A 13,478-nucleotide genomic window follows, 5' to 3' on the forward strand; every position below is an offset into this window, starting at 1 on the left:
AGACAAATCTGGGTTAAAATTGGTAACAAACGAACCTTTATTCCCCCCGTTATAAGGTTATCAGAGGTGAATTGAATTTCCTAGAATATACACCTACGTCCCATTAACTGGAAAAAAAGATGAAAGCTTCCATCTCGCTGCTGCAAAGGGCCTCGAAACATATCGACAAGTACGCATTGTACGTCCCCAAAGATGGAGTGTTTCCAAAGGGATTCAAAGTCGCATCGCATGCAACTGGCGTGAAGAAAAACGGGAACTTGGATCTCGGTATCATCAGAAACGTCAACACTTCTCGTAAGGCAAGTGCTGCCGCATTGTTCACCACTAATAAGTTCAAGGCTGCGCCAGTTCTTGTTTCGAAAAAAGTGCTACAAGTCACCGGAGGTGAAGGTGTGGATGCTATTGTGGTCAATTCGGGCTGTGCCAACGCTGTGACTGGGGATGTGGGGCTCAAGGATGCCCAGGAAATCGCAGACTTGGTCAATGCGAAGTTGGGCAAAGAAAATGCGACGCTTGTGATGTCTACCGGTGTCATTGGGCAGAGATTGTCTATGGATAAAATCGTGCCAGCAGTGTCTCAGCAATTCGAGGGAGCAGGTAACTCCAACTTCAAGGACGATTTCGAATCGTGGCTCAATTTGGCCAAGTCTATTTGCACCACAGACACTTTCCCCAAGTTGATTACCTCGAGATTTGCGCTTCCAAACGGTACTGAATACACTTTGACCGGTATCGCCAAGGGTGCAGGTATGATTTGTCCAAACATGGCCACTTTGTTGGGGTTCATCGTCACTGATTTGCCCATCACTCCAGACGCATTGAAAAAGATGTTGCGTTCTGCTGCTGACCGTTCGTTCAACTGTATTTCTGTGGACGGTGATATGAGTACCAACGATACCATCAGCATGATTGCCAATGGTGCCGTCGATACTGCAGTCATCGATGAGGCTCACGAGTACTTCCCACAAGTGCAACAACAAGTCACGGAATTCGCGCAACAGTTGGCCCAATTGGTTGTTCGTGACGGTGAAGGTGCTACGAAGTTCGTTACCGTGAACGTCAAGAACGCATTGCACTTCGCCGATGCAAAGATCATCGCAGAGTCTATCTCGAACTCGATGTTGGTCAAGACAGCTTTGTACGGACAAGACGCTAACTGGGGTAGAATTCTATGTGCTATTGGATATGCCAAGTTGGACAACCTACAATCGTTGGACGTTAAAAAGATCAACGTCTCCTTCGTGGCCACCGATAACTCGGAACCAAGAGAACTAAAGCTCGTTGTGGATGGTGTTCCACAATTGGACATCGATGAGTCGAGAGCCTCTGAGATCTTGGCCTTGCCAGATCTCGAAGTCCTCGTCGACCTGGGCACAGGTTCCGAGGAGTGTCAGTTCTGGACCTGCGATATATCGCACGAATACGTTACCATCAACGGTGACTACCGTTCATGAACAAAGCAAATGGCTTCGCCATGCACATATATATATATAAATAATAATAATAATAGTATTCTTCTTCTTTATATACCATTGTTACTAGTAAATAGTACTACAATTTTCTCTTAGTTTTCAGGGATTGTTACCTTATCGCTTAAGAAATCCGCAAACGAATGGGGCTCAAAGATTGCAACCTTGAAGTACTGTCTCTTGGGCAACACTTTCAAAAGCTCCACAATCTCTGGAGGGATTGGATCCTCGTTTGCTCTGAACCGCTTCGCAGCTGCCTTTTGTGCTCCGCCCTCTTGTTCCTCTCCAATGGAACGCTTCAATGCAGTATTGTTGTTACGATCAAACGCTAATGATTCCGGTACAAGATCACGCACCATATAGTCAAGCTCCAATCTTTGCAAATAGTTTGTATCGAGCACTTTGTATTTCTTGGTAAACTCTTCAAGTTGATTGATCTCGGGGAACCTCTCAAAGAATCTTTGCTCCAACGACTTCACGTTGTTGAAGTTGCCAAACTTCGTCTCGTAAGATATAACTTTTTGGAATATCAATTTTAGGTGCGTCTTGTTCGTGATCTTGTCGATGCTGTTCTCAAACAACGATTTTATTTGAGACTCCTCGTTAACAAATATTAGGAACTCTAGATATTTGTTGATGTACTCACCATTGTTGGCAAAATATTTGAGTCCCAACTCCAAGACTTTGCATGCCGTCTTTGTGTCTTTGTTGCTATAATACTCAATGTAAGCATTTTCAAGGTAAATGTCCGGTGTTACAAGTTGTTTTAGTTTACGACACTTGCTGAAGATTTTACGTGACGAGGTAAGACCTTGTAACCTCTTCATAGTATTCATATAAACACAATACACGTATGTGAGCTTGGACTTCAGATGAGAGATAGCGGTCTCGTTCGATGGCGAGTCCTCCATGCATATTACTAGGTCAAGGTGGATGCGGTCGATGCATGACAGAATTGTCGATTCTATCTCAGCAGTATTGTTGCTCAACTCGAATTGTTCCGATAATTTAAGAGTCAATACCACAGAGTTGGGTATATACTGTCTGGCTAGCTTCAAGACTCTCGTTACCTCTGCAATAGAGTCGCCACTTTGTTGCCCAGAATAGTTAGCAAAATTGAACCATATTTCAGGCGAGAAGCACACATGCTGAATGGCTTGCATGTACACGTACTTGACTCTTGCCTTGTGCAGCTCCTCTGAGAGTTCCATTTTGTTTTCCATTTCCCACTGTATCCAATCCAACCAGATCTGCAATTGTGATATATCGTATTCGTTTGGTTTTGGAAGATTAGACTCTGTAGCCTGGTTCAACGTCACAGGTAAGTTTCTCTTTAGACCCCTGGTGATGTTTGACCAGTCCTGGTATAGCGATCTCGCATTCATATATTGTGCTGATAACTCGCCAATATGTCTACGAGCAGTAAGCTGATTGGTGTCCTGTTCCCATTGCGTGTATCTTTCCCACATAGGTTCTAAACAGTCCACAGGCAAACACAATAGCGTTTTGTACAACTTTCTAATGTACTGCACCTTCTGTTGCTCTTCAAACTTATTCACGGGCTTCCAGTGCTCAAGGAAGTACAAGTACTCGTTCCAAAACTGAGTCGATTTTGGCTCAAAACTGGCACACTTATCAATCACAACCTGGAAAGCCTGCAACACAACGTTTCTGGCATCTTCACCACCAGTAATAATATCGTTTTTCCGCCTCACGTAGGTGATATACGATAGCCACAACGAAAGATCGTTGTTACCCAATTCTTGCGACAAACACCGAGCCAACACCGGTTCAATTACAGCCGCATCCAGTTCCTCCTTTTTATCAAGCTCCAACCCGAGCCTCATGCACCAGATATTAGACATCACCGGAAATCTATCCAGCAACTTGTCAAAAGTCTCATTAACCTGTTTCCACTGCTTCAATGACACATGATGCTTCAACAACCGAATGTAAAGGTAGATATCCGTAGGTTGTTCTTCAATCTGGTCCTCCAATTTTCCTGCCAAATCCGTTTCATCTCGTACTCTGCTAGTTGGACGAACTACCGTACTGCTGCTGCTGCTGCTACTATTGCCATTGTGGCCATTACTTGGTGGATCTGGTGTAGCTGTGCTTTCTGACATTGTTGTAATTCTTCAAATATGTATGTATGTATGCTTCCAAAATATAGTACGTCTTTTACCGCCAAAATCTCACACTGATACCCCCAGATTCCGCTCTTTTTTCTTATCTAAAACAAAATCCGGTATCAACACTTCCTATTCGAGTCCTTCTAACGACCAATGTCCGCTCTCTATATGCTATGAATCCCAAATTCATCGATGCTTTGGTCAATAGGTTAGTCGGTATTTCTCAATTCTGCTAAATAATCGATTTGTCGCTGTTCATCCAGATATGTCAAGGCGGGTAACCCCACAAATAGGCCTCTTTTTGGGAATTTACACTATGGAAAAGTAGCGATGAGCAATAAACTATGAGTTAGGAGTGCTTATGCAGTAGTTATAGCTAGTCTGGAGACGGTTTCATGTGGTATTGCAAAGACTACGAACTCTTGTGACAGTATAGAAAGTTTTGAGCACCAAATTTACTCAGTTTTTGTCGCAGTTATTCCCCCATTTTAAGGCAGATTGATATATCGAAATATGGAATCTAAAGTTAAGGTGCTACATCTATGGGGCACGCAAGGCCAGCCGTCGCTCGTTTCTCCGGAAAGTATAGCACTATGTTGGATGGTGAATGATTCAATGTTCGATTCGCCTGTTGAAGTTGTTTTCTCCAACAATACGGACCTCTCTCCAACCGGGGAATTGCCATTATTGATCGAGGAAGATGGGAAGAAGAGCACTGGGGTCTACACAATAGTGGAAAGGTTGGCTGGTGGCTCAGATAGAGATGCGGAATCCTCGTTGCTATGTGATGCATTATTGCAATTTGCAGCTGATGAATTGAAAAAGTGCACCATGTATCAATTGTTCTTGAACACAGTGAATTATAACGAGTACACCAGTAAGGTGTACTCGTACCTATTGCACTGGCCATTCTGGTACAACACACCGTTGAATGGCAAGGCGTGTGCGCAGAAACTATGCCAGGACATGGCTATCTCAATTCCAGACGATGATGACGACCTGGATTCAGGTGCCAAAGGGTCCCAGAATTCGCACCAGGACAAGGCTATCGAGATGGCACAGTCTCAGGTATTCAAAGTGGCCAGAGACAACAAGAAACAACAGAAAAAGAGACTTCAGGACCTCAAGAATAACTCTAGGGTCATTTCGAATCTCACACAGATACTTACCCACTGGACAACGGCAAGACCGGCCGTCGATGCAAAGTTGATCCCGGCAGATTTGTTGCTAGCAGCCCATTTGAAGGTCCAGATGGACCTCCCCCAGGGAGACATTGTCAATACGCATCTCCTCAACAACTTCCCTACGCTATATTCCACAGTTAAAGAAATACAGCAAAGGAACTCGGATCTCCAGATACCAAACATAAGGGATCCATCCTTCACAGAGAGTGGGAATGTCGTCATGTCTACATTTAACCTCATTAAAACGTACACACCGTAGATATATACAAATAATACATATACACTGCCCTATTCAATTCTTCTTGGGTTTCCGGACCCCCTTATACACGAAATAGTACACTATCGTTCCGTCATCATTCACTATTCCCAATGTCAACCGCTTTAACTTCTCCGGAAGCTGCGAAAACAAACGCCCAAGAACCTCTATTGTTAACCCACTTCCCTTATACTGATGCATCTGTAGCGGATACACATACTCCTTACCTTCTAGCAACATATCCTCATCATCAGCATCGTCATTCGTAAGTCGATGAGATGGCTTCCCACACACAATATCGACCTCTCCATACCGTTTTACCTCAACTTCAGTCCAGAGTTGTTGATACAATAGGTTCTTATACACTTCGTCGCAAAGTATACTACTCATAACTACCCCCAATCAGCTCTGTCCCTTGTGCAATTCTCTCCCAAATTCCTACCTCATCTCATTACTACCTTTCTTCCACTTGGAAACTCGGCATTCATTTTGACATTTTTCAGCTATATTGAGAGATTGATTCTGGAAAACATCAACAACTGTTACGCACAATTTGGAAGAAGGTAAAGGGAAATCTATAGCATCAGTACAGCTACTGCTGGGATTAAAGTGTGATATATTGGTAGTTCTTATTCTGGTTCATCAATTGGTGCGAAAATTTGGAGCATAATGTTGTCTTCTTGGGTATCATTTGTGCTTTTACTGTTGTTTGAATTTGAGTTTACGGCTGGATATCGGAATGTCATCAATCCTAAACACAAGACTACTACGAGTGAGACTCCTAAGCCATGGATGCGTACTGTATATAGTACAAAGGTTGAGGTTGTGACACCTACTGTTATTGCTGGCGTTACGTTTAGAGCTCAGCCCAAGCCTACTCCAGATCCACTAGAGCCATGGATTTCTTTGAAGAAGGATGGTTCACCAAGAACGGTGCGTCCTCAAATCAAGGGTGGACGTACTAAGAACGCTTCTCCTGATTATAGTACATACTTCAAGACTGCATCTGTGAAGACGTTTTCCGAGGAAGAATTGCTCAAGATGGGTGTTGATACGGATGAGCCATATGAAGAAGAAGTATTTACCGATGAAGACAAGACTTATGTGTCGTTGAACCCTGTTATCAGATGTACTCCTGACCGTTACTTCAATAAGGGTGCTGCCAAGGATGTCAGCAGTGCGCCATTCTGTACTCCAAGAGAAAACTCGAACTTAAAAGCGGGCAAGACTTACTTTATTTCATGGTTCACCAGGTTCTTTGAAAACGATGAAGGTGTCAAAGAGGACAAAGTACGTGTGCATTTGTCGTACGTGAGACAAAAGGCTCACGAGAAGGGGTACGCTAAGAGAGGTCTTGAAGCTACCTTCTTCTCTACTGAATGGCTAGAAAATCTGGACGGTATGTACCCATTGGAAGTGATGGAAGAATGGTTGCAAGGCCAGTTTGAAAGAAGAGTGGTTATTGCCGTGCAGCCAATGAGTATACCTGATGATGAATTTGATCCTTTGGAACACGGTGTCATGGTGAACATCATCTTGGGCTCCAAGGTGTTCAAGACTACAAAAGAACAATTAACATTGCAAGACCAAGGTATCACTGATGAAGCCTGGTACTATGTGGCTATGATCATTCCAACTGTGGTGCTCTTTTCCATCGTATGTATGTACTTCTTCGTCCAGTTGAACGCAAAGTACAGAGACTTTAGTGACGTTAGAAGAGCAGCTCTAAACAAGAAACGTAGAGTGATCGGTAAATTCAAAGATATGAAGAGATTCAAAAATATGAAGAACCATAAGTATGAGGAGTTGCCAATGCACAAGTTGAAGAGCAGTAAGCAAAGTTGAGAAATATCTGATTCTGATCACCTTTATTCGTGTAAGCTAGATATACTATTTTTTTTTTTTTTTCCTTTCCATCATCATCTTTTATATATATAAATTCAACACATCCTTATACATTTAAAGGTTAAAATAGACATTCAGAATTAAATAAGATTAATAACAGGACAAAGACTAAAATAAACAGAAATGATTAAAATTTGATTTTGATAATACTGAGATCTATAATACATATATATTTACATATATATATGATAAGTATAAAGGTTATGTGTACAAGAGTTGACTTGACTTGACTTTGTATTGCACAGTTCTATATCCACCTTTCTTTGGCCGCGACTTCGCAAATTTTTTCCAACGTTGCTACTCTAGGATCAGGTTTACTTGGCTCCTTCTCTAATTCATCCTCTATGTCAAGGACTTCAATATCCAAGCTACTTGTTTCATCAGGAAGGTCTTCTATGTAGTAAAAGAATGGTTCCAGAACAAACATGATCTTCCAAAAATCTAACGACCCGCAATTGGTAAATAAAACGTCAATCAAACTGGGCAAATAGACCAGCTCTATATACTCTTCAGCACAGCAAACGAATTGGTCTAACTGGTAATCCTGTTCGTCAACGCTAAGCGTAGAATACATGTCTGATAACAAGGTCAATTCCTTACTGATGGTTTTCGGAATGTCTTGTCTAGCCTTCCAAAGAAGCTTCTGTGCATTGGCTAGCTTGTTCTCCAAATTCTCAGACTCGCCACCATTCATCAGACCAGAGCTTTCGCTCTTCTCTATCAAGTCGTTGTATTCATTATACAATGAAATAATCTTCATCATGGGTTTGTACAACTGCTGGCAAACCTTCCGTTCAGATTTCGGTATGATAACCCGCTCCAAGTAATGATTGATCAACCCTTCCATGAAATTCGCCCATATCGAACTGTAAACGTAGTTTTCGTCATATACAGACTCGTCAAAACTCTTCTTAATGTTCTCTCTCATAACGTTCTCCAACAACGTACAAAAGAGCTTGGGCTTCTTCTTAACACCTTTTAAACGACCTTCTTCAACTTCCTCGCCCTCTTCGCCTTCTTCCTCATCGTCCAGCTCATTGGACTTTCCATGCTTGTCCATCCAGTAGTCAGGACCCCCACGCTGCGAAAGCATCACCAACAATAGGAAAAGCTTGAGCTTGTCCATCGGCCTCATTACTTTCGAAATCATTTCGTCTGAAATCTTTGAAACGTCATGGTTGATTTTCCTGTGAATGCACGAAATAAACGAATATATAATCCGTGCCGTACGCTGTCCATAGTTAGTGCTCAAATAGTCCATAGAAGTTACTGTCTTGTAGTTTGTATCTTGAAATCTCAAGTCTCTAGTAAATTGAAATTTGTATCGCACCTGTTTGGCTGTTCTACGCCCCGAACGGCGCCCCAAACTCTCCCCAGACATATAATATCACCTTATTACACAAAACAAAGCCACCACAACGACTTTAAACGGTCCTAGTCGCAGCCTTCTCCCCTGTTTTACAACAATTTTCTTTCGCGATGATATGTCAAACTTTTCAATCTTTTCATTTAAACACTTTTCTAATAAAATCGTTAAAAGATGATGATGATGAAGCTGATGAAGCTGGCCAAAAGGTTTTGAAAAGAAAGAGGATGTCCAGTGAAAGAAGTATACTAGTATATGGCATTTTGAACTTAGATTTTAATGTAGTGCCCAGAAATACTACTACTAATAATATATGTATTATATCTATAATTGGTACCTACCTGTCTCACTAATTTCTTGCTAAGCATCTTGCTTTGGAGAGACACAGTAAGAGCAAACGAACAGGTATGAAAAGAAAAAAGACAGTATATTAGGCCGCAAGGGCGAATGTAAATAATTATATATTTATATATATATCACTAAGATTTAACGAGGCGATTATGTTCCGAATGAGAAAGGGAGTTTAAATACCTATTTTCCGCACTTTCTGGCTTCGACTCTCTCTCTCTTCATTTTAAGACTAACAAACTATATATATACCAATAAAGTCCAAAAAAGAAGAGGAAGATACACACGGTCACACGCAGCACAGCACGGTACCGTGTATAAGAGTAAAAAAAACACACCATCGAAAAATGAATAAATGAGTTTGAGTAAAATTAATGAATGAATTATTGTTTAAGAAGAAACACAGACTTAGGGAATTATGTTTTTGAAAAATGTCAATTTAGAACTAACACAAACACAAGCTTAGTTGTGCTTGGATGGTTCAGAAGATTCTTCATCGGTGACAATTTCACCAACGTCAACCTTTTCGACAACTTCTGGGTTCAGACCTAGGTCCTTAATGAATTCTTCTTCGTCCTTGCCCATACCCATCAAACCGTAAATGGAAAGAACAATCAAACCGAGGACACCGGACAAACAGGTGAAGAACATGGCGACGATACCTCTCTTGGTGAAACCCTTTGGCACGTTCTTGTGTTGAACGTTTTCACCCTTTAGGTTTAGGAAATCGTCCTTGTTACCGGCAGCGTTACCGACGTACTCTACACCAACGTTCTTACAAACGTTCTTGTGGTTTTCGGTCAATTGTTGGGAGGCGGTCTTTTGAATCTCTTCTGGAGCTTCAACAAAGACCAAGGCAAGACCTTGCTTCAAATGCCATTCGATGTGACAATGGAAGAACCAGACACCTGGGTTATCAGCCTTGAAACGCAACACCATGTTGGATTGTGGGTTAACGTAAACGGTGTCTCTGATCATTGGGTATTCTGGGAATGGAGCGTGGTGTTCTGGGTCGAATGGGGTTGGACCTTCACCGATAGCGTCATCGTATGGACGGTCTCTGTTAATGACTTGGAAAGCGTGACCGTGCAAATGGAAAGGATGCTTACCGGTATCGTTGTTGTTCAAGATGATTTCGACGATTTCGTCCTTCTTCAAGACAAACGAGTTAGTGTTTGTACCGTACACCAATGAGTTCACGGCGTCCTTACCAGCAGACAAAGCAGTCATCAAGACTGGGACCTTTGGGGCGGTGTAAGTGATGTTGTTGAAGAAAGCGTAGTTGACACCGTTTTTCAAGTTGTCCATAACGACGTCGACGGTGAGAGTGTAATCTGGGTCATCGTAAAGCTCGACCTTGTCCAATGGAGTCAAGTAGTAATCGTCCAAGAAGTCGTCCAAGGAGTCCACAAAGTTCTCCTTTGGCTTGTCGGCGTCTTTGTTGTACATCATGTAGGAGGTAGCGTTCAATTCCAAGTCCTTTGGAATCTTATCCAACATGGTGTCGTCGAATTTCTGCATGATGGCGAAGTTCTTGGAGGTGTCATTCTTGGTGTGAACCAAGACGGTGTAACGTTGTGCGACGGTGATGTAAATCATCGACGTGGTGTTCTTTTCGACCATGATACCGTCCACTTCCACGACTTCCAAGTCGTGGTCTTCGATCCAGAAGTACTGCGACACGAAACCACCAGTGTTGACAATTCTCAACAGATAGGTGGTATCTGGCTTGACCTCCCAGGTCAAGTTCCTGGTGTTATTGATGATCAAATTCTGAGGGATTGGTTCAGCACCGGTTGGGTTGTACACGGACATGAACTTCTTGTCCAACACATCAACGACATCGTGGTACCATTCCGCCAATTGCACCACCACTTCCTCATCATAATCGTATGGGTATGGCTTGGTGTCCTCGATAACCAAGGTACCCTTCATACCGTCCTGGTACTGACCACCAGTGTGCGAGTGGTACCAGTATGTGCCCACATTGTCGTCCACAGTGAAGTTGTACAGCATTGTGTCACCTGGCGCAATAGGACATTGTGTAATCATCTCTGTACCATCCATCATACTTGTTCCGTTCTGGAACAACCCGTGGAAGTGGAGAGACGTGTTCCTGTCGTCAAACCCATTCTTCAAGTACACCTGGATACGGTCGCCCTTCTGGACCTTGATGTTTGGCCATGGGAACTCCCCATTGCACGTGATCACAGGTCTTTCCTTATTACCATCAACATTGTGCGTGCCCCAGCCTGTGGTCCAGTTGAACGTGTGTGTAGCTGCCTGAGCCAGCGAGACCCATGCCAAAAGCGCAACGACGAACGACGATGACGATACCATTGTGCGTGCGCGAACTTAAAACCTATGCTTGCTGCGATACCGAACAAAAAAGAGGATGCTACTAACTACTACTCTCCCCATGAGAAAATACTGAGACAATTACTATTAGCTCATGTACTTACATATATATATATATATTCTCACTCACCATGCGGGAAACAGCAGTCAAAACTCCATTCCATGCTGCCAATCCTCTCTCTGCCTCTACCTCTATTCCCAGCATGAATGGCTATAACAAGCTTTAATGAGACCAATACAAAATTCGGGGTGCACTTTTCACCAAAAGAGATATACTATACTATACTACTACTCTAGTTAGTCAAGAAAAAAAAAAATTAAACCTGCTGCTACTACCATGCCTTCATCCTTTTCTTTTGCCCTGCAGACAGACTAGACCCTGGACGACACACACGACACACATCTCGCTCTCTCAAGCTAGTTGTTGTTGGCTCATTGGCTCATTGGCTCGTCTGCCCCATACTACCTCTAGCTCATCTCACCCGAAAACAAAAGAAACCAAACCCTGCATGACACTGACGCACGCTCGAAAAAAGTGTAAATAGACCCTTTTGTGCGGCGCATTCTACACGAGCGGATCCGGAGCGCAATACATAGGCCAAAGCCCAGGGGAATCCCTCCCTCCCATGTCTGGTCTGGGCATGCAGCTATAAATTTCTTGGGTGTCGTTTGCACACTTCCGTCGGTTGCCCTTGAGCTGTGCTCTGTTCTCTGTTCTATGTATGTATAGTAGTGTATATATTGGGCCGCATTGATTGCAGAGTGCAGGTAGTACCCTTTGTAATCGGTGTATTGCCTTTTTGGAGCATGAAATGGGACAAGGGTGCGTAGACGGGGGCGCAGCGCGGGAGGGAAATTTGCCCAAGAAACTGGGAAAACGAGAAAAAGTGAAAAAAATTTGAAAAAAAGTGAAAAAATTTTTTTTTTTTTTCCAATTTTTATGATTAGAGAGGATTTTTCTGGATGCTGCGGACGGGACTAGCGGGGAGTAGAGGGAATGGGTGCATGTTGCGCAGGGTTTTGCATCGGGTCTAGATTTGGGATGGAGAAACCGGGTGCAGTTTGCAGTTTACAGGGGGGGCGTTAGTGGGAGGATTATCGGTGGAAATCGGTGGGGGCCGTTCAGGGGCCCGTCCGATGGATGGATGTGTGAGGTGTGATAATGTGATGATGTTGCTCGTTCGTTCGTTCCTTTTGTGTGTGTCTGGGTGTTTGGAGCCTGGTGGGTGCACGGGTGTTTGGGGATAATCAGTTCCCGGTCACGTGGTGTGTATTTCCGGGCGGGATCTCGGGCGGGGCCGGGTAATGTAAACAAAAAGGGTTCAGCACCCAGACATTGCCAGCCTTTTTCCGAACTCTTGGCGATCTTCATACGTATTTACATATCTATTTACATATTTACATATTTACATATGTAAATACACATTTATTACACACACATATGTGAATCCCAATTGTGAGGAAGCACCCACATTAGATCCCCAATTGCCCCCCCGACTGGCCCCCCATGTCCATCGAAAAGTTCATCTCGCAGCCGCCGCTCATCGTCCACTCGTCGCTCTCGCAGCTGCGATACCTCGTCCTCTCAGAAGGCCTCTCAGACCAGGGCCATCCCAGAACCAGATCCCACGTCTGGTCCATCCTTTCTCGCGCCTCCCTCGAGAAATGCACCCAGGACTACCTCCTGCTGGTCCAATTGGGCCCCCCGCCCGCTAACTGGATCTCCAAAATCAAAAACGATACCTTTAGAACACTCTCAACAGACGAGAAATTCAGAGCTAAAGTCGACGAGTCACAGCTCATTCGCGTCCTATCCTGCTTCGCATGGGACGTATTGCACCATAACAACAGGAAAACATCACTCCCGCAACTCTCCCCCTACGTCCAGGGAATGAACGTCCTGCTAGCACCCTTCTTGTACGTTTGTCCAACGGAACCCATCGCCTACAAGCTTTTCCACACCATTTGCTACCAGATGATCCCCACGTACTTGAACCAGTCGCTATCAGGCGTACACGTCGCCGCAAAACTCCTCGACAAGTGTCTCAAGATCATCGACCCGAAACTCAGCAAGTTTCTCGCAGACAATTTGCTCACAGCAGAGATCTTCGGCATCCCATCGATTCTCACGCTTTCAGCGTGCAACAAACCGCTCGATCAGGTCATCAAGCTCTGGGATTTCATGTTCGCTTACGGATTCCACATGAACATCCTCTTTATCGTCGCGCAACTCGTACTCAACAGACAAGCAATCATGGTGTCGGACTCACCAATGAACCTTTTGCGCGATATCCCAAACATCAACGCAGACGAAATCATCACGCTGGGCGTTGGGTTTCTCGCCAAGTTGCCCGATCCGCTATACAAAAACCTCGTTGACCATCTCACCGATGAGTCCACTGCATCTCGTTTATAAGGTTTTTTATTCTATTCTTTACATACACACACACACACACAATA

At 43.7% G+C, this 13,478-nt stretch overlaps 8 protein-coding genes across 8 annotated transcripts; 4 read left to right on the plus strand and 4 right to left on the minus strand.

Moving 5' to 3' along the window:
• Window positions 1–119: 119 nt before the first annotated feature.
• ARG7 (glutamate N-acetyltransferase) lies at window positions 120–1,454 on the plus strand (the record flags this gene model as incomplete). The annotated part of the gene is made up of 1 exon (XM_022820842.1): window positions 120–1,454. One exon carries the CDS (start codon window positions 120–122, stop codon window positions 1,452–1,454), a length of 1,335 nt encoding a protein of 444 aa, XP_022677264.1.
• Window positions 1,455–1,564: 110 nt separating this feature from the next.
• RNA14 (cleavage polyadenylation factor subunit RNA14) lies at window positions 1,565–3,595 on the minus strand (the record flags this gene model as incomplete). The annotated part of the gene is made up of 1 exon (XM_022820843.1): window positions 1,565–3,595. The coding sequence occupies one exon, from the start codon at window positions 3,593–3,595 to the stop codon at window positions 1,565–1,567; it is 2,031 nt and encodes a 676-aa protein (XP_022677265.1).
• A 519-nt stretch (window positions 3,596–4,114) lies between these two features.
• SAM37 (SAM complex subunit SAM37) lies at window positions 4,115–5,044 on the plus strand (the record flags this gene model as incomplete). The annotated part of the gene is made up of 1 exon (XM_022820844.1): window positions 4,115–5,044. One exon carries the CDS (start codon window positions 4,115–4,117, stop codon window positions 5,042–5,044), a length of 930 nt encoding a protein of 309 aa, XP_022677266.1.
• A 33-nt stretch (window positions 5,045–5,077) lies between these two features.
• Window positions 5,078–5,431, minus strand: SEN15 (Sen15p; the record flags this gene model as incomplete). The annotated part of the gene is made up of 1 exon (XM_022820845.1): window positions 5,078–5,431. One exon carries the CDS (start codon window positions 5,429–5,431, stop codon window positions 5,078–5,080), a length of 354 nt encoding a protein of 117 aa, XP_022677267.1.
• Window positions 5,432–5,710: 279 nt separating this feature from the next.
• Window positions 5,711–6,886, plus strand: PSG1 (Psg1p; the record flags this gene model as incomplete). The annotated part of the gene is made up of 1 exon (XM_022820846.1): window positions 5,711–6,886. One exon carries the CDS (start codon window positions 5,711–5,713, stop codon window positions 6,884–6,886), a length of 1,176 nt encoding a protein of 391 aa, XP_022677268.1.
• A 307-nt stretch (window positions 6,887–7,193) lies between these two features.
• Window positions 7,194–8,680, minus strand: AAN1 (Aan1p; the record flags this gene model as incomplete). The annotated part of the gene is made up of 2 exons (XM_022820847.1): window positions 7,194–8,248; window positions 8,650–8,680. The coding sequence occupies 2 exons, from the start codon at window positions 8,678–8,680 to the stop codon at window positions 7,194–7,196; spliced, it is 1,086 nt and encodes a 361-aa protein (XP_022677269.1).
• Window positions 8,681–9,122: 442 nt separating this feature from the next.
• On the minus strand, window positions 9,123–11,000 carry FET3 (ferroxidase FET3; the record flags this gene model as incomplete). Its single annotated transcript, XM_022820848.1, has 1 exon — window positions 9,123–11,000. The coding sequence occupies one exon, from the start codon at window positions 10,998–11,000 to the stop codon at window positions 9,123–9,125; it is 1,878 nt and encodes a 625-aa protein (XP_022677270.1).
• A 1,525-nt stretch (window positions 11,001–12,525) lies between these two features.
• Window positions 12,526–13,434, plus strand: BUB2 (Bub2p; the record flags this gene model as incomplete). The annotated part of the gene is made up of 1 exon (XM_022820849.1): window positions 12,526–13,434. The coding sequence occupies one exon, from the start codon at window positions 12,526–12,528 to the stop codon at window positions 13,432–13,434; it is 909 nt and encodes a 302-aa protein (XP_022677271.1).
• Between the last annotated feature and the right edge of the window lie 44 nt (window positions 13,435–13,478).

Source organism: Kluyveromyces marxianus, chromosome 6 (assembly GCF_001417885.1).
Source record: "Kluyveromyces marxianus DMKU3-1042 DNA, complete genome, chromosome 6".
Taxonomy (NCBI): Eukaryota; Fungi; Ascomycota; class Saccharomycetes; order Saccharomycetales; family Saccharomycetaceae; genus Kluyveromyces; species Kluyveromyces marxianus.